This window comes from Cimex lectularius, unplaced genomic scaffold (genome assembly GCF_000648675.2).
Source record: "Cimex lectularius strain Harlan isolate CLEC.00 unplaced genomic scaffold, Clec_2.1 scaffold31, whole genome shotgun sequence".
NCBI lineage: Eukaryota > Metazoa > Arthropoda > Insecta > Hemiptera > Cimicidae > Cimex > Cimex lectularius.
The window spans coordinates 2,205,390-2,225,185 of NW_019392645.1; the positions used below are offsets into that span (position 1 = coordinate 2,205,390).

General features: G+C 41.1%; 1 protein-coding gene across 1 annotated transcript in view; it reads right to left on the bottom strand.

The window, feature by feature from the left end:
• Window positions 1-19,796, bottom strand: part of LOC106670447 (facilitated trehalose transporter Tret1-like) — a 140,120-nt gene that overhangs the window by 51,605 nt on the left and 68,719 nt on the right. The window contains exon 4 of the mRNA XM_014400805.2: window positions 12,903-12,990. Within this exon, the coding sequence (XP_014256291.1) occupies window positions 12,903-12,990 (88 nt within the window). The remainder of the gene's footprint in view (window positions 1-12,902; window positions 12,991-19,796) is intronic.

Sequence of the window (19,796 nt, forward strand, 5' to 3'; positions counted from 1 at the left end):
GCAATCGCTCTACCAGATTTTTTCTATAAACCATTGATCAGGGGGTCGTGGGGCCATCTCAACTTCAGTCGACTGGACACAGGGGTAGGTTCTGTTGGACATAAAACCTGCCAATGGTTGATTAGTTTTAACAATTTTTTTTTTTTGAGGTTATTACCAATAACTACCTACTATTTACCAATAACTCTGCCTGGTTGTAGGAGCCTGTACTGAAAGCCTACTTTTCTTGCATAAGTTGGTTGTACAGTTTCATGTTTGAATATCCCACCTTATTTTCAAGTTTACTACCATCTGTGAATGTATTGATGTGTGACTTTATTTCCTCTGTGATACTCTGAGTAGTTGGGTATGTTTTCGAACAGAATGACTCTATAGGCGTAGATGCAGTGGTTTATCTATGCTATTGTTTATTTTACCGTGTAGTTGCCTCAGTTAGTCCTCAAGAGTTGGGATAGCGACGGTTTAGGTTAATTAGAGTTAGGATAGGTGATGTGATGGGTTAGGTTGCGTTTGGGTTAGAGTTAGGATAAAGTTAGATTAGGTAGAATTAGGGTTAGAAACGGGTAGGTTTCGATAACGTTAAGGTTAGGTTTAGCGACGAGACCTTTACCTTAGAATGATGAGCGCCATGTCAATACCTAAACCGGCCAACAACCCCGCCTAGGTCTGTTCTTGAAACATATATATTTATTATTAATAAATAACCTAATCACGGAAGCCAGGAGTTGTCATACAATTATAGTCAATTTTGTTCAAACTCAGTTGCTCTGTAGTTGATACTTCAAAAATCAGCAATATTTTTGCCATTTGTTTGTTTTTCGGAAGTACGGCTGGTTTTATACTTATTTCTTTTATGTATTGCTACATTTTTGAGCATGATGCAAACATTTTTTTGCGCGATTATTTTTGCCACATCGATCTCGCGTGCCTGGAAAATGCCCGTCGGTTGGGTTAGGTTAGGTTACGAATGGTTAGGCTAGGTAAGGTCTGGTTATAGTTAAGAACGGGTTATTTTAGGTTGGGAACGGTTATTATTAATATTAACCCATATGAATATTACACCTCAAATGCCTGACTGGTATCATTTAAAAAATCAAATGAAATCAACTAAAGCAATGGAAGAAAGAAACTCGAAGCTTTGAACTCCAACAAAAAACACATATTTTTTCCGTTTCCCTAAAAAAATTGAAAGTTGATTATGTAACGTAACCCTTTCCTAACACTAACTCTAATCCTACCTAACTAAACGTACACTTACCAGCCCCAAACACCAGACCCGACCAAACCTAACTTAGCTTAACCCGTCCCTAACTCTAACCTAACAAAACCAGTCTCAACCGATTTACTTAGCCTAACCGAACCCGTCTGTGTCCCTAACCTGTCTAACTTTTTTTTGCTTTGTATATTAGTACATCAAGCAATTCCTGTTAATGGATCCCGTGGACAGTCAGAGCCCGACCCCGCCGAGACCGAAGGCCACAAACCTAAATGTTTCTAACTTCTTTCGACGCAGACCCTGTCATTTTTTGGACCAACCGCTTGTTTACTTGAATAACCCTGGCTAATCTACTGATGTACCTTTAGTTTCCTGGGGAATTCGCGTTAGCTGCATCCTTCCTCTATTAATTTTACAGCTCAAATGCCTGACTTGTGCCATTAAACAAAATGAAATGAAATCAACAAAGAATGAAAACAGAAACTTGCGCTTCGAACTCGCATATTTTTACCGTTTCAACAAAAAACGCAGAAACATGAGTATGTAGCCTAACCCTAATCCTACCTAACTTACCTCTACCTATCTTAATCTAAACTAATCTTACCTAATCTTACCTAACCTCACTTAAATTTACCAGCCCATAACACTAACCACAACCCAATCAAACCTAACAGCCTTATTCCCTAACACTAACAATTACTCTTAATTGTCACACTTTACATTTATTTTTCCATTAATTTGTATAAATTTTTTATTGATTTATTTTTAAATTTTATCAATGGATCCCAAAAGCATAAAAATTATTTTAATTTATTTGCGATAAGTGAGCCGATTACAAAGTATATTTCCTATGTAATGAACCTTTTCAACTATAATGGATAGTCATCAAGTTCGAGAGGGCGACTAAATATAGTTACTCAACAGTCATTAAAGGACTGAAGTCCTCAGCAATTTGAAAATGGGTATAAATTTTTCTGAGAGACCCGTAATTATAAGAGAACGTCTAACCCGCTGAGGCGTGGAAAGAAATTCTATTTTCGTCGGAGAACAACTGATTGAGAGAAAGGTTTATAACAGGTATAAGAAATTCCGGTAAGGAGATTGTGGGAGAACAAAGGAAGAAACCGACGACGCATCTCAACCCTGCCTCTTCCACGACTTTTATAAGCGACTTAAAATTACTAGATAACGGCAAAAAAGAAACCCTACATCAAACTTACCGAGGTTTTCATACGTCACTGTAATTTTTATTATTTGCATCCGTCGTCATGATAAACTAAGCTTGTGAGTTTCCCGTCTGACGTCTAACGATGACATGTGGCTGGCATTGTTTCCGAAATTTAAGGCATTTTCGAACGTTTGATCTGTGTGTTTATGTTGATGAACTTGGAACATGGCCCGCTCAAATAGCCGTCGGGCGGTTTGAGAAAGTTCGCCGTGGTGAAGGGAGAGTTCGTTGTGTTTTGGGGTCAAACAGATCCGAACCGAACCGCACAAAACCATTCGGTTAATTTACAAATCACTTTCGTTCAAGGCCGAACCCTAACGAACAAACAAGTACAATACACATCTTCATCCCTGGATGAAGCATATAGGCTTATATATGCAAAGACAGAGTAAATACTGAAAAGGACATTGAGGCCGGTATTTATGGAGGAAAACAAGAAATTAAATGGCCAAAGTGGCAAAACGATTGCCAAAGCATTACCTTGAAGTAAGATCTCGCATGTAGCATCTTTTTATCGCTTTACGTGCAAATCGTGGCGGCTAGAATGTGTCATGTGATCCAGAAGGCCTCGTCGCGTCATGTCGCTATAGAAGACAGGTGAAAGAAACAAGGGGAAAGGGTATAATTTGTTGGTCATTGACTGAATTAAATAATAATAACTGATTCAAAAGGGACAACACAACTTACGAAAATTCCAAAACAAAATAATAGGTTTACGTTTATGTTAGTAGAAGCCGGCCTCTTTATGACTTTGCGCATCCTGACCAATATTCGTACATATGTAGTACAATTTTCACGTAGAGCTCTTCGTTTAGCTCGTTTTTTACCTGTCTGAATGTCTCCGGTGCCTGCAGTCCTACTATCATTCTAGCCCTAACACATACTACTAATTTAGTACTACTGTCAGTTTCTGCCATGGACGATTTATGAGCTTTTTGCATGCATTCCCACTGAAACGAGGACTTATTCGTAATCCATTGTCGTGGATTTATGTTTTTCTATTTGGTGTGCTGCAAAAAGGTTCAGAATCGATAGCTGTTCTGCCTGTACATTTTTTGGCCAATTTACCGTCCACCTCGTTGCCATTTTGAACTGTATGCTCTGGTTAACTAAACGAGTAAAGGCGAGTTGGGTCAGGTTACGAATGGTTAGTTAATTAGGATTAGGGTTACAGACATGTTAGGTTGGATTTAGGGAAGGGTTAGGTTAGGTTATGAATGATTAGGTTTGGGGTATAGTTGGTTTGGTTAGAATAGTTAGGTTAGGTAGGGTTAGGGACGGCGTAAAGATTCATATACTGGAACGATTTTTCAGGACAGATACAGGTGAAAGACTTGGTTAAGAAAGTAAGGGATATGTTAGGTTAGAGTTAGAGACGGATTCGGTTTGGTTAGACTATGTTAGAGTTAGGGTCGGGTTAGGTTATGTTAAGGTCAGGAACGGGTTGGGTCAGGCTAAAGTAGGGACGGGCTAGGTTAGGTTAATAATGGTTATGTTAAGGTTATAGAAGGGTTAGATTTAGTGAGAACTAAGAACGGTTAGATTAGGTTACAAACGGTTTAGGCTTGGTTAAGGATGGTCAGGCTAGGTAGGGTCAGGGCCGGGTGCAGACTCATATCTCGTGGAACAACCTCTCAGGACAGTGACAGATGAAAAAGTTGGTTAAGAAAGTCTCGCTCAAACTAGACATGTTGCATCAAAACCGATAAAATTCAGGTTTATTGCAGGGCTGTTATATATTTGACTTTTCAGGTTACCTCATCCTTTCATGATAAAAAGCCGCTCTCATAAAACGTTTCTCTCACGATATATTGGATTGCACCAGTCGAAAAAGCATTGATAAACCATCAAATCCATGGAACCTAATAAAAAGCCTAAACAGCTTATGACCTGATGTTATTGTATAATAATAGTAACCTCCTATAACCTCAGAGATAATTAGGATAGAATAAAGCAAGTACTCACCATCGGCTCACTTTGGCGGTTTTGGTTTCGATTCCCTTGGACTTTTATTTGAATGAAATAACTCAAGTCTCTTTTAAGTGTTTTGACCCATTTTTCAACGACATCCAACTGGTAGATCGTCAGCAAATACTTTACATAGTCACCCGTATGTAAGTATAGAACATCTCTTAAAGGACGTATTGTAAAACCCCGTTAATAATAACATAAAAATAGAGAGAAAGGGAGAAAACACGCACTAGGACTGTTAAAATGTAAAGCGGTGAGAAGAGGATACGCTTTGTCTTGGAAGAAATTCCAGCCTTGTGCGAGCATGTCATCTCCTCCTCGGAAGCGGCCCGAGCGTGGAATCCTTCTTCAAAAGGGAGATTCGTAAATGACGAGAAGACCCGTCTGAAGGAGAAAGGAGCCGGTCAGCCCGGAAGACCCTGAGAAAATGCCGAAAACATAGAAATGGGAAATCAATTCGAGACGATTTTCCAAGGGGAAGCGTAACGAGTGTGTACATCGGAAACGAATTGGACTCGGGTTCAACGGTTCAACGGCCGCTTTTATTCCCATATAGGGTGAACCTTCGAAAGAGATAAATGTCTTGTCTGTTTTGCTTTTCGAAAGATTATAACTGCAGAAAAATGTTCCTCACCATACACACAAATCGAAACACAAAGATCATGAAAATTTTTGAAAACTTGGCATCACTAGGGGATTCAGGCAAATAATATTTCTAGTCTGTTGTACTTGAATTGCATTTGTTTCCAACATATTTTTAAAAAAAGTATGATTAATTCATTTTGAAATTCGAAGCGCTTTTAATTAGATTCTTTACTTTTCGTTTTGTTAGAAAAGCATATTTCATGTCATCCGAGTAGATTTGTCAGTTTTAACATATTAAAACAATTCGTTAAGACGGAGTTAGCTGAAAAGTTTCTCTACAAATTACAAGTTTTTTGACGAAGTTTGTAAGTAGAAATCCTTTTCAGCTATTCGATAGTGTTTTTGAACTGGATGCTCAAATTTATTATTTTCGCTATATCTATTTCGCGTAAACGGACATTGCGCAAGGGTGGCTTGGGTAAGAGTAAGGTTTACGGACTGGTTTAGATAAAGTTGGGTTAGGTTAGGGTTAATGTTAGTTTAGAAACTGGTAATGTTAAGGTTAGGGTTACGGTTATGACGAGTCAGCATTGTTAAGGACGAGCAAAGATTAAAGTTAAGAACGAGTTATGCTATGTAGGATTAACATAAGTAATACGGATAAGATAGGTTGAGATTACATTAGAGATGTGTTCAGTTAATTACTCGGGTTAGGATCATGAATATTATGGATAGGTTAGGTGGGCTAGTATGTGTTGGGTTAATTATTATAGATTTTGTTATTATTATGGATACGCTGGGGAAGTTTAGAGTTAGGGAGGGCTTAGAGTTAGGTTATGTTTGGTTACGATCATAAGTATGGTTAGGGATACTATAGGTTAGAGTTAACGTAAGAATTGTTATTATAATTGGATTGGATGGATAGGTTGTGTTAGGGCTGAGGACGGGAGATTAGAGTTATGATTAGGGATAGGTTAGGGTTAGAGAAGGTTTGGGTTGGGTTTGGATTAATTAAGGTTAAAATTTAGATTAGTTTCGGTTAGGTAGAGTTAGGATTATTATTATGATAAAGTGTAGGTTAGGTTGGGAGCTGAGGACGGGTTTCGTAAGGTAGGGTTGTTATTATCGTTACCAAGGGGTACGAACGGGTACTATGCGCCTCCAATAGCCTCTAATACCCAACTCCGACTTTCCACCTTCACGAAGCTTATGCGGGTGTACCCTGTTAACTAACAAACGGAAAGAAAGGTGTGGAGGGACAGGAGCTGGACCTGACACCTCCCAATCCTAAGCCTAATACCTTAATAATAGCCTAATAATAAGGGCCTACATAGCCCTTATCCAAGAACCCTGGCTAGTAAAAGGCAGTGTAGCCGGGCTGGAGATAGGGGAAAAAGTCATATATGACCACACGCAACAAAACGTAAGAACATGCATTTTAATTAAACATGAACTACAATGCCTAATCACTTATGAGCTCTGTTCCAGGGACCAAACAGTACTTAGGCTAAACTACATGAAGGAAGGAGTTAAGATGGACGTGATAACAGCCTCAACCTACATGCCTTATGACTCACCGGGACCTCCACCACCAATAGAAACTGAGGATCTGGTACAATACTGCAGGCATAAAAACCTACAGTTGATCATTGGAGCTGATGTTAACTCACACAATGAGGTATGGATCAGCACAAACACTAACAAAAGAGGAGAAAAGCTATTAGAATTCTTAAAAACTAATGACCTAAGTATTACTAACATAGGCTCTGAACCAACTTTTGTAACTAACAGACGACAAGAAGTTATTGACATTACTCTTGCTGCCCGCTGTATTTCAAACCGGATAGTGAATTGGGCGGTCTCTGAGGATATATCTAACTCAGACCACCGACACATATGCATGGAAATCAAACAAGTTGATAAGACATGTAATGTGGGTCGGAACCCCCGAAACACGAACTGGGGGAAGTACGGCGAGTTGCTGGAGAAAAGTACACTAACTACAATGTATTTATACCTAATTTACAATGTACAAGTAGGCTAGCATTAAAAGCACCCAAGACATTGAGCTAACTTCTACGCAAATACAAAAAGCTATAATAAACTCATATCATGAAGCCTGCCCACAAACCACCTACAACAACAGGAAAAAAGTTTGCTGGTGGAATGATAACTTGGCGGAACTAAGAAAGAAAACTCGCAAACTTTGGAATAGAGCGAAAAAAAACGGGGAATACTGGAGAATATAGTAAAACCCTAACAGAATACAATAGGGAGATAAAAAAGGCGAAACAGGAATCATGGAGGAAATATTGCAAAGAAATCGAAAACATCACTGAGGCAAGTAGACCACAAAATCCTCGCCAAAGACCCTATAAACCCCATCGGAACAATAAAAAAACCAGATGGAAAACACACACAAACCGGAAAGGAAACATTAGAAACCCTAATAAAAACACACTTTCCGGAATCCAAAACTATTGCCAACCTGGAGACAAAGGAGAGCGCTGAACCCGCCAAAGGCCACAAAGCCAGAAGGGAAGATTGGCAAATAGCCAAAACAGTAATCACCTATGACAAGATTGAATGGGCTATAGAAAACTTCAACCTATTCAAATCTCCAGGAGCAGACGGGATATACCCAGTACTACTACACAAGGGAAAAACTATACTAATCCCCCTACTTGTAAAAATATACAGAAGCTGCCTAGCAATGGGATATATCCCAAGCATATGGAGAACTGTAAAAGTAGTTTTCATTCCTAAAGTAGCCCGGAACAACTACACAGACGCAAAATCGTATAGACCGATTAGTCTAACATCCTTTCTACTCAAAACACTTGAAAGGCTAGTTGAAAAACACGTAAGGGGCAGCTCTTTAAAAGAAAAACCCCTTCATAAACATCAACATGCCTATCAGAAAGGAAAATCGTGTGAATCATCACTACATCAACTAACGATACAAATAGAGGATTCACTGAACAATCAAGAAACAACATTGGGAACCTTCTTGGACATTGAAGGAGCATTTGACAACACTCCTTTCGAAGCAATGGTTACATCACTCAAACAGCGAGGAAAATACGAAACCTGCTGTAGATAGATAGAATCAATGCTAAAAAGCAGGAAAGTGCAGGCCTCCATGTTCCACGAAAAAGTAGCAGCAGTGGTGGCGAGGGGGTGTCCGCAAGGAGGAATACTGTCGCCTCTGCTGTGGAATGTGGTAGTGGACGACCTCATATGCAAACTAAATGAAAGTGGAATTTACACCCAAGGCTATGCAGATGACATTGTCATACTAGTCAGGGGAAAATTCGATTCAATTAAAAGAGCTCACCCAAAGAGCACTAAACCTGGTGGAACAATGGTGTTTAAAACGGGGACTTAAAGTAAACCCCTCAAAAACCACCTTAATTACTTTCACCAAGAAAAGAAATATAGAAATACAAGGATTACGCTTCTATAACGAAATGCTGCTATTAAAAAATAAGATCAAATATCTAGGAATAATCTTTGATAAGAAATTAACCTGGAATCCTCACCTCCAACATACAGTAGCAAAAAGTAAAATATCGCTAATGACCACAAGAAGGACCTTAGGCAAATCTTGGGGACTAAAACCGAAAATGGCTTATTAGCTATACACGGCAGTAATAAGACCTGGAATAACCTATGGATCACTAATCTGGTGGAACAAGGCTCAACATGCCTAACCCAAACATTAGGCAGCATACAAAGACTAGCAAACCTATGTATCACAGGGGCGATGAGAACAACCCCTACAAACGCATTAGAAACCTTGCTAAACCTACCTCGACTAGAAATATTCACACAAGGAGAGGCTAGGAAAAGCTCATTTAGGCTCCAGAAACAATTAAATTGGAAAGGAACTAAACAATTCGGGCATACAACCATAATCAACAAAATCAGACACCCATTATTAGAAATGGGGACTGACTACATGATCCCGGAAACAATCTTCACAACTTCCTACAAAGTCTCAGCAGACTATAAAGGAGAGGAAGAACACAGGAGATCATCAGATAGAATGATATGGTACACAGATGGCTCCAAAACAAACGAAGTAACCGGATCAGGCGTTTTCTGTACAAGCCCAAAATATGAGCAATCAAACTCATTAGGGATGTATACTTCGGTCTTTCAAGCGGAAATACATGCCATCAATGCTTGTGCCCTGGAAAATCTTAGAAGAGGTTACACTGACAAAAAAATCCTCATAAGATCAGGCAGCCAAGCAGCTATTAAAGCATTAACATGTAAAAGAATTACATCAAAACTAGTCAGTGAATGCATCCAAAATCTCCAAAACCTGGGAAAACATAACAACCTGATGATATCTTGGGTACCAGAGCACAGGGGAATTTTGGGTAATGAGGAAGCAGACAAACTGGCCAGAGGAGGATCTGCAAGACCATACATAGGCCCCGAACCTATCCTTACATAACAAAAACAAAAAGCTTATAGATTCTAATATAATCTAAAAGATTATAGCCAAGTATACGAGCGACTCCGAACTCGGACGCGACCCCTAGGAATTCGCTTTAGCGAAGCCCTTGGGAGGGCGGCACTGACACTGGGGACGGTACTCGGGCTGTGTAACAGACCGACACCGCCCTGGGTCCTTCCAGCCGTACTCGTCTGAGACGACCTCGCGGTATTAGCCAGGTCGTGTACACCGCCGCACCTCTACCGAGCTGGGTTCCTAGAACTCAGATCGGAATTCGCTGGTTTTCGCCTCGTCTTTACGGACGGGTCCAAGACCGGCGAAGGTGTGGCGTGCGCCGTGTATAACGGGGGTTCGTCCACACGGCAATCCCGCGGGACTGCACCGTGTACACGGCTGAACTCTATGCGATCTGGCACGCACTCGGGGTGATTCGAGACGATGAGGGCTCTGCCTTCCTTGTCTGTACGGACTCCCTGAGTGCAGTATCGGCAATCCAGGACAGGTTCGCCACGAACCCTCTTGTCGTGCTCCTTTTAGAAAGATATGCTGAGCTGGAGCGCCTGGGAAAAACGGTAGTAGTTGTCTGGGTACCCGGACACGTCGGGCTCGAGCGCAACGAACGTGCAGATGAGGCAGCGAAAGCCCCCAGACCAAGCTACCGCGATCCGGCCCGGAGACGCTGTGCGAGCAGTAAAGAACGCTGTGGGAAAGCGTGGGCCGGGTCGTCGAGAAGCTCCTGCGAGTTAAGGGCACGACTGAACGATGGCCTCATGAGAATCTGAAACGAAATGAAAGGATCGTGTTAACTCGGTTGAGGATTGGCCATACCCGTCTGACACACGGTCATCTGCTTCTGGGTCAAAACCCGCGCAGGTGTCCCGCTTGTAGAGCTTGTAGTTGCTCAGTGTGTCTCATCTTGTCGAGGAGTGCCGTGCCTTGGCCCCCTACAGGGAGCGAGTAGGCATGAACCCTGGCAAAAACGGTACTCGGGCGAGCAAGTCAAATGTTGGATCCCCTATTCCGTTTTTTAAGAGATACGGGGGCGTTTCCTCACTTGTAAATAGTGTATAAAACGTGAATATCTGTGTAAATAAGTGTATCTGTGTTGTGTTTATTGTGTCGTGTATTTATTTATAAGTAATTTATTTATTTGTTTGTTGTAAGTGGGTGATCTTTTCTGTAGGGCCGATGGCGGAATATTGAGTATCCCATCGGCCACAACAGTGCAGTGAGAGGGGGCTGAAATGACTTTATTGTTGGAAGTCCCCGGGGTGAAAAAAATAGAATCCTCCATCGCAGAATGGATACAAGCAAAACAAAAAGAGAAGTGGATAAACTCTAGCGGTGCTAGACACAGTAAACTTATGATGAAACAACCCTCACCGAGATTGGCAAAAACACTGCTGTAATTGGAGAGGGCAAAACTCAGAGGAGTGGTGGGACTACTAACCGGTCACTGGTATCTGAGAAAACATCTACACAACATTGGTATATACAGCGATGATCCCATCTGCAGATTATGTAATGAGGAGTAGGATACAGCCACTCATATCATCTTCGAATGCGAAGCAACAGCTCAATGGAGGTTTAACCTAACGTACGGAAAAAACTTAGGGAATCAAATTGCAGCAACAACAGTCAATGACCTGATACTTCTAAGAAGAACGATTGAGTCTATTGACTGAAGTAAGGAACTAGGAAGGTAGAATAAGCCAGAAGGCTGCAGTGCCTGGGGAATACAAACCCCGATTCCTAGTATCATTTCCACCATATCATACCATACGTTACCATACGGTTAGGGTTGGTTTAGAGTTAAAGTGAGTTATATTAGGTCAGGTTGGATTAGGGTTGTTTAGGATTGTCATTAAGATTAGATTAGATGGATAGGTTATGTTAAAGCTTAGGTCAGGTTAAGGTTAGATTACATTAAGCTTGTGATTAGGGATATGTTAGGTTTGGGACGGTTTAAGGTCGAGTTAGATTAATTTAGGTTAGGATCGGTTGAGTTGTTATTATGATTAAGGATAGGTGAGATTAAGGATGAAGACAGGTTAGTTAACATTGAATTCACTATAATTAAGGATAGATTATGGTTAGGAACGGCTTAGGGTTGATTTAGATTAAGTTAGGATTACAGTTAGGTTAGTTCCGTTAGGGTTAAGATTGTTATTATGATTGAAGATAGTTATCGATGTATATGTTAGGGCTGAGGATGATTTAGGTTAGGTTCGGTTAAATCAGGGATAGGGTTAGGGTTGAGTTAGATTAGGTTAGAATTGATTCGATTTACTTCCGCGAAGCTTAGAAAACATGCGTGTGGGAAGCGCGAGACCTATCCACATTGTTATCAGTTTTCGTTTTTCCTAATGAGTTATTCAATTATATATTGCATTGGCTAACGAATTAACTTACTTTTTTCTAAACAATTAGTCGCTTGTTCATATGAAATAATTTTTTTATTAATAACTATGTAATGAATTAAAAATACAGAGTAAAAATATTATAATTTCCAGGTGTTTTTATATCGGCAATGCCTTTCGATTTCTGTAAAAAAAAAAGTAGCTAGCGATATTTGTAATTGAGTCTTCGAATATGCCAACAAGATTTGAAAGAGAATCAAAACTGGGCAACTTATTAGGAAACTTTCAACATGGAACATCAACGTAAAAGCTCATTTTTTCAGTGTCATTTGAACAATTGTGACAAAGTATCATTTCTTTTATTCTAAGCATAGGTTATTACAACTTTCCGAAGGAGTTTAAGTCGAGTGCGTTCAATCTTCTCAGAAGAGTTTGGTTAAAAGAGCGACTGATTACCGGGACATTTTCCCCCCAGAAGATTAAATGGTAGGATAATTTGTATTGAGACGCTTCTGTTAACGGGCCGACCCTCCCGAAATTGTGGATTTGGGGATGTTGGTGTGGGGGGGCGTACTTGTGACTCGTTACCCTCTCAACTTCATCATTCTAAGCCTCGATTCACCCCTTGCTTGATGGCATTCCCTTGACATTCATTAACCCGTTTGGGGTGGGGGGGAGGAAAATTTAACAATTCCGTTTCTGTTTTAATAGAGACTAGTCATGCCTTTCAAAAACCCTTTTTTACGCACAAGTCAATCATTTGTTCTTTTCCATAGTTAGTTTCTACTCTCTGATTTTATCTTCTGGCCTGTTCTGTCTGGGATTGAGAGGGGTTGTAATTTCTTTTCTTTTAATTACGATCTGTATCTCTGTTATTCCAGAACAATGTCTCAAATCTCATCCGCCTCAGATGGCCATGTCGCAACCACAGCAATAACAAACCCGGAGGCTCCAGTGGATCCGATTAGTTCTCTTAAATCAATGTTTCAGTCAAACAAGACAATGACATCTGCTAACTAAGATTTATCTTTCCCCAGAGGAACAATCGGATAAAATAAGCAAAAGTTTGGTTACCGTATGAGTCTTTGTGAAAGAAGTCTCTACAACTGTCGAGGTCATGTGTAATCCTGAACCCTCAGCTCCTCCGCCGTCTCTTAGCTGTCTGTAAAAGAAAATATCCGTTATAAGAAGGGTGAGAGACAGGCAAATTTCGTTCTTAAGGTTAACATCAGAAACAACATTAAAATCTGGGGTGGCATTGATTCTTGAATTTTACTATGGCCTGACCTGGCTGTGAGCAATGCACTCTAAAAGAGAAACCGGCCAACGCTGGCACTTAATGTGAAGTGATAAGGAGCAAAGAGGTCTCGAAGCTAAGGAGTTGGGAGGTCTAGAGGACAGGGTAGCAAGGAGGTCCTGAGGCTAGATAGCTAGATTTCAAAGATTGGTAAGTAGGAGGTTTCGAGACTAAGGAGCTAGGAGGTCTCGAGGATAAGTAAATAGGATGTCTAAACTGCTTGGTAGATAGATTTTGAAGCTTGGTAGCTAGGAGGTTTCGAGGCTAGGTGGCTAATAGGTCTCGAGAATAAGTAGATAGGAGGCCTTGAGGCTTGGTAGCTAGGTTTCAAAGCTTGGTAGCTAGGAGGTTTCGAGACTAGGTAGCTAAGAGGTTTTGAGGATAAGTAGATAGGATGTCTTGAGGCTTGGTAGCTGGAAAGTTTCGAAGCTAGGTAGCTAGGATTCAAAGCTTGGTAGCTAGGAGGTTTCGAGACTAGGTAGCTAAGAGGTTTTGAGGATAAGTAGATAGGATGTCTTGAGGCTTGGTAGATAGATTTCGAAGCTTGGTAGCTAGGAGGTTTCGAGGATAAGTAGATAGGATGTCTTGAGGCTTGGTAGCTGGAAGGTTTCAAAGCTAGGTAGCTAGGAATTCTCACAGATAAAGCTAGGAGATCTCGCGGATAAGAGCCAATGAGGTCTGAAGTCTGCTAGGTCTCAAGTCTATGAAGCTAGCAGAGCTCGAAGCTAAGAAGCTAGGTCTCGAGGATAAGTTTCTAGGAGGGCTCGAGTCTTTAGAGTTAATTTCTTTAACAAAACCCAAGATCATTGCATGTCTGCCAATAGGGCATTGCCGAATCAATATACACTTGCCAACATTAGGAGTGGGAGATAACAGTGTAGGTTCAACCAAGAAGAAGAGGAAAATGTCAGTACAGGTACGGAAGTAAAATAAATGACAGAACCGGATGTGCGTTTGTAGCATATGAGAACGATCAAACATCGGTTATCAGTTCACAGGACTTCCACCTCGCTAACTGGTGTAGCAACCACTAGGCGGAAATGCTAGCCATTAACAAAGCCGCTTAACTGAACTTAACACCACACTACCTAGAAGTGGATATGGATATGGACAGATAGCCAAACATCCATTCAGCCTCTAAGAACCCCTCAAGCTCAAACTGAAAACGTAGACAACATCCGAAGAAATATGGCCGAACTAGTGGACACCCAAGGCTGGAGGGTTTATTTGAAATGGGTAAAGGGTCACAAAGGAATCTCTGAAGATGAAGTCGCCGATCTCTTGGTAAAAGAAGCAGCTGTGAATGAGGATGGCGCAACAGTTTTCACCCTTGTACCCAGCTCATATGAGAAAAATCAATGCGAAGAATGGAGAAATGCGACCAACGAACCATACCAAAAACTTCTTTCATCTTTCTATCATCTTCGCTTCGAAATCACGTATAAATTCACGTAAGCACTCTCAGGACACGGAAAATATACGACCTACCTCCATCGCTTTGTTCTTAAAACATCCCCCCTATGGAGCTGTAACGATGGGAGCAGTCATGGGAACATCTCACATTGGATTGCACAACAATTGATCAACCACGAAGCCGACTCATAAGGAAGGTGGCCTTTCAAGGATATCTTTTCCCCATTGCTGGAGGATTTATTAAAGAATTTGATTTAACATTTCCTTAACTTTATCAACAACGTGGGCTTCAATTTCATTTAATAAAAAAATGACAATAATAATTTTAAAAAATAAAAATAAATGTAAATAAGTTAAAACAGTAAATTCTTTTGAAAAGTTTATAATCACCATTTAGATTTGAATATAGTACTTACCAACTAATGTTAAATTAGATTCAGGTCCATTGAATTGCACTGAACTAATATGTAAAAATGCAATTCGGGCATGCAGAAAAATAAACTCGCTTAGTACAGGGTTTACTGTATTAAGGAAAAAATATCCAAGCTTATTATTCGTACGGGGAAATGTGAGTTCTTTCTACAGAAGAGGTGAGAGTTGGCATACAAATCTTCAGATACTTCAGATAGGCGTAATTTCATATGGAGATACTCAGGAGAACGGTACGACCCAAGAATGGTTCTTCCAGTAGCATTTGTTTTTTGTTTGTTTTTTACAATGGATACCAGGAACTGGAGGAGTTCCCTCCTGAGCACGGCAGCTATTATAGCTTATTGTACTTTATCCCTGGCTCCATATTTTTGGGGGCTCGCAACACAAGGGTGAATTTGAGCCCCCGGTGTGCCGGTGTTCTTCCATCGAAGAAACTCATTTTTGAAGGGGGTTGGAACCAAATTCAGGGTCGCTGAGATCTGATCCCGCTCCTTCCATTGATGAGTGCCGTGTAAATTTCTTTCAATTGCGGCCACCGGTCCTCTTAGGCGTCAGAAAAAGTCCCGAGGCGACGGTGGGGATCGAACCGACTACCGCGGGATCTACTAGCCGTAACCTCTCGGCTACCGCGGCCCCCCTCCAGTACCATTCATTCATTGATGTTCTGAGGTGGCATTTTCTTGGACACCCGCACCGAATGGTTGTTGTGAAAATGAAGATCTCTAACTTCTAACTCACAGAGGTACTTACAAGAAATAATCGAAGAACGTGAGTAGTGTCATTTGCCCCCCTGATATCACCTTATTCTTAAACCTTTGTCAATGGCTCCAGGCAGGCATTTGAGTGAGTATGATAGTGTCAAAACCATAATATTATTAGAGGAAGGATACAGCCAGCGCAAAGACGACAGGAGGCTGTGTGAAAATCACTCTACAATAGGAAGGGTTCTTCGGCGCTACAGAGGAACAGGGCTTCAAACGAGAAGGGTCAACCTTGATGTAGAGACGAGAGAGGGGGTAGAATCTTCCGTCATGAAGCTGTACGAAACCGCACACACGAGGGCCAGTGCACCAGATCCTGTCTACAAAGATGGGGGAGGGTTGTATGGCCATCTGTACCACGGGGTGACTCAACGTTCCAAAATCCAGCCCAGTGTCACATTGGGATGAATTCGTGGTGGCTTGTGGTGACGCCCCTGACGGGAACTTAGACAGAGGCTGTCTTCTATCTGGGACCTTTCGTGAAGCGTGCGTATGGCCAATGTATTACCCCCCGTTCCTCACGGGAGACGTTGCGACCGGACGACAGCATGTAAGCGTTGAGGACGTCATGATCATGCTACAGTCCCTCGAATGCGTAAGTAAGCGATTGGAAAAGGGTAGTGATATCGGCGGTCTTTGACTCGAGTATGCTTTGCATTGTTGTGCGTATGACCGGCGTGGTACCCTCGGGGAAGCGAAGGATCGGACCACCTAGGCTAGACCTATGGCGTCCCTCGATTACGTGCAGCAGGTGTAGGCTGAGCTCGATAAGAGACCTTTTTACCGTAGACAGTGCTCATCTAGGGGGTGGGTAGCAATCCCACTTTAATCCGAAACCGCTGCCGGGGCGTTCCCGAAAGTTTCTACGCTAGGGGAGCCTCTACACTCAGAGAGATAGAGACGTCTTCTCTATCTAGGGAGTACGCGAGGGGGGGGGACGGGCTGATGTATTTCGGCCCGTTAGCCCCTCGCGTGTGGCGTACGACCCGACGCACAATGCGGGCCCGACCACTCAGAATGGACAAGCGGAGAGCGTGGCTACTGACCCTTAGGGGCCGGGACACCACTACACCAATGCTGCGGCGGTAACACTTTTCCGTCGTATGCAGAGGTGCGTCAGCTCTCATCTTGAGAATCAAAACGTCCGATAAGGCCGTATAGGCTAGGTGCGGACGTTAAAGATCCTCTTGTCTTGTTGACGATGAGTAATCGGGAACGGAATGTACGAAACCGCAGTTTTAGGAGTGGAAAAAGAAGTTTAAATTAAAATAACCTCAGGAGGCTCAGGAGAAAAGTAAACCCCATGCTGTACAGTTCCTCATGTGGCATTACATGGTGGGACATTGATGTTCTGAGATGGCATTGCCTTGGACGCTCGCACCGAATTGGTTATAATGCTATATTATAGTGCATTAAAATTTAAGGATGGTGGGTTTATTTTGTCCATCAGTGTATAAATGTGAGTGGCGGATAACAGCCTATGTAGGTTCCAAATCACATAAAGTGAACGCATTTCGTATCATTGTTTGTGTTCTTTTAAAAAGTGATTACGTTCGTTGAATATCATCTAGGAAGATTATCCTACTTAGTGAGCGCAAACAACCTTTTATTTATTCTCCCCGCTTTTGCCAATCAGGCCAGCTTAGACTCGTCCCCGTTGTATTTCTCTTCAAAAACAGTATTTGTTCTTTGTAGACATGAGTGGAAAGTTTTTTTTTTAGTATATTCAAGTTTCTTTGTTAGTATTTCTGGTGCTCGCCCGTATGCGGGACGTTCGAGTTGGTTGGAGCAACCTGCTTCCACCCCGTACATAATCGAACGCTCTATAATCCGCCGACCGCTAATGGCCCGTTAATTCTTATTAAGCAAATAGAAACAGTCGATTTTGTTCCCACAATGGTAATAGTTTTGTTTTTCCATAGAATTCCACTTCCATCAAAGCGTACACTAATTCCATGTTATGAGAATGGTCTCGAACGGATTTCAGAGTCATTACCTTACACAAGAGTACAAAATGCTAATTTTTAACCGTAACGGCATGTTGCGGTTTAGTCGAAAGATACTAATGAGGCTTAATAGCTTAAATCATTTACCTGGCCCAAATTCAAAATAACAGACTTTTACCGTCCGTAGTTTTGAAACAAGTTGGGAAAAAAGCCCTGTTTTTCTGCAATTCTTCAGGCAATTATACAGTGCTTATACCTTCACCCCATACCCCGGAAAACTTCATACAAAAGTCTTAATCATTTTGGCGATCAGCTCTTAAATGAAGCGCTTAGATAATTGAAATGAATGAAACGTTATTCCAAGACTTACTGTCCCCTTGTACAACTAATTATGAATACATGAACTTTCAAAAATTCAAAACCTTTTAAGGTTATACAAAGACATCTATGTATAAAAATACGTTGAAAAGTAAAATAAAAAGAAATAATCAAAAATCTTTGGTGATAATTTGTAAGAGCATGAGGTAATCAAAGAGCGGCACTTAAAGCTAGAAACGGTTGTGATAGTGACATGTTTGGATAAGTTCGGGTTATTAGGGATAGGATAAGTTGAGTTGGAAACGGGTTAGGTGATTAAGATAGGTTAGGGTTGGGAAGAGGTTAGGTTAGGTGGGGTTAGGATTATGATTAAATGTGTGGTGTTTAGTGACCGTTTGTCAATGATTATTCGGAGATCGTGAGATGCGGTCTGGTGTGATGCAGGTTTTAGAAAAACATTTTCTTTATTGTGTCAACGTTTCGATCTTTATAGAGATCATCTTCAGGGCCTGGGATTTACAAACATTGTTTGAATTTAACAAATACATATAGGATGTGGGAAAAACGAATTTATACAGTACAAAAAACATTTTTTTTTATATTCAATCAGAATATTTGTTCTCAGTCAAAGTGTTTGTTTTCTTCGTAATTGTGTCATTCTTGTGTGTCGTGTTGAGAGTATCAGTGAGATATTGCTGTTTTATGTTTATATACGTTGGATTTTGAAAGGGGTGGGGAAGGAAGACGGGATAGAAAGACAATTTTATATGAGGAGTCGGTTACTTTGAGGTGAAAGGAGCCGACGATGTGAAAAAACGTTGGTAATAGTTCGGCCAGATTATCCTTTCAGGATTATATAGACGGGGATAATTAGGGAAAGGTAAGCCAAATTGTTGAAGAATTAGACTATGTAGAAATGTTTAATGTGTGGAATGTGATGATGTTTTTTATATTATATGTTTTATGTGATGTGATGATGATATATGTACGTTATTGATATTAAATTTGATTAACGTAGCTGCGACTGAAATTTATAGTAATATCATTAATCAAATTCAATCCAATCTCACGATCTCCGAATAATTATGATTATGGTTGGGATACGTTACAGCACAAGATGTCTAAGAAATGGGTTAGGTGATTAGGGACAGGTTAGTTTAGATTGCGTTAACATTATGATTAAAGTTAGGGTCGGGCTAAAATTAGGTAAAGTTAAGGTTATGGGTTTATGGTTATGATTAGGATAAGTTGGGTCAGGATAAAGAGTGTGATTATGGGCATCTGAGGTTAAGGTGAAGTTTAGGGACCTGGATACTATGTTAAGGTTAGGGATGCATCCGAAGACCGGACCTAACTGACTTTAAGCATAGGTAAATACGCTAAAATTTGCCGGTATTAAATCATAGCGATTGAATACTGCGCCTGGGAAACAAAATGGCTAGAAACTCATTCGAGGAAGAGGCATTTTCTCTGACAGTCAGGCAGCACATAAATCCTTAGGTAAAGGCAAATGCGTATGGAATTGTATGGAATCCCTGGCAGAAGTTGGCGACACCAAAGACCTGATCCTGGCATGGGTCCCTGAGCATTTGGGACGTAGAGGCAATGACATAGTTAACATGTTGGCAAAAAAAAGGAACCAATTTGGATTCTCTAGGCCCTGAACCCTATTGTGGCCTCGCACGTTGTCAAAAAAAAGGATACATCCAAAAGGATCCTTAATGAGTCCAAAACCTGGTGGAACAATACACCAGGCATGAGGCACATAGAGAGATTTTTAGAAGGCCCATCCGCAAGACTT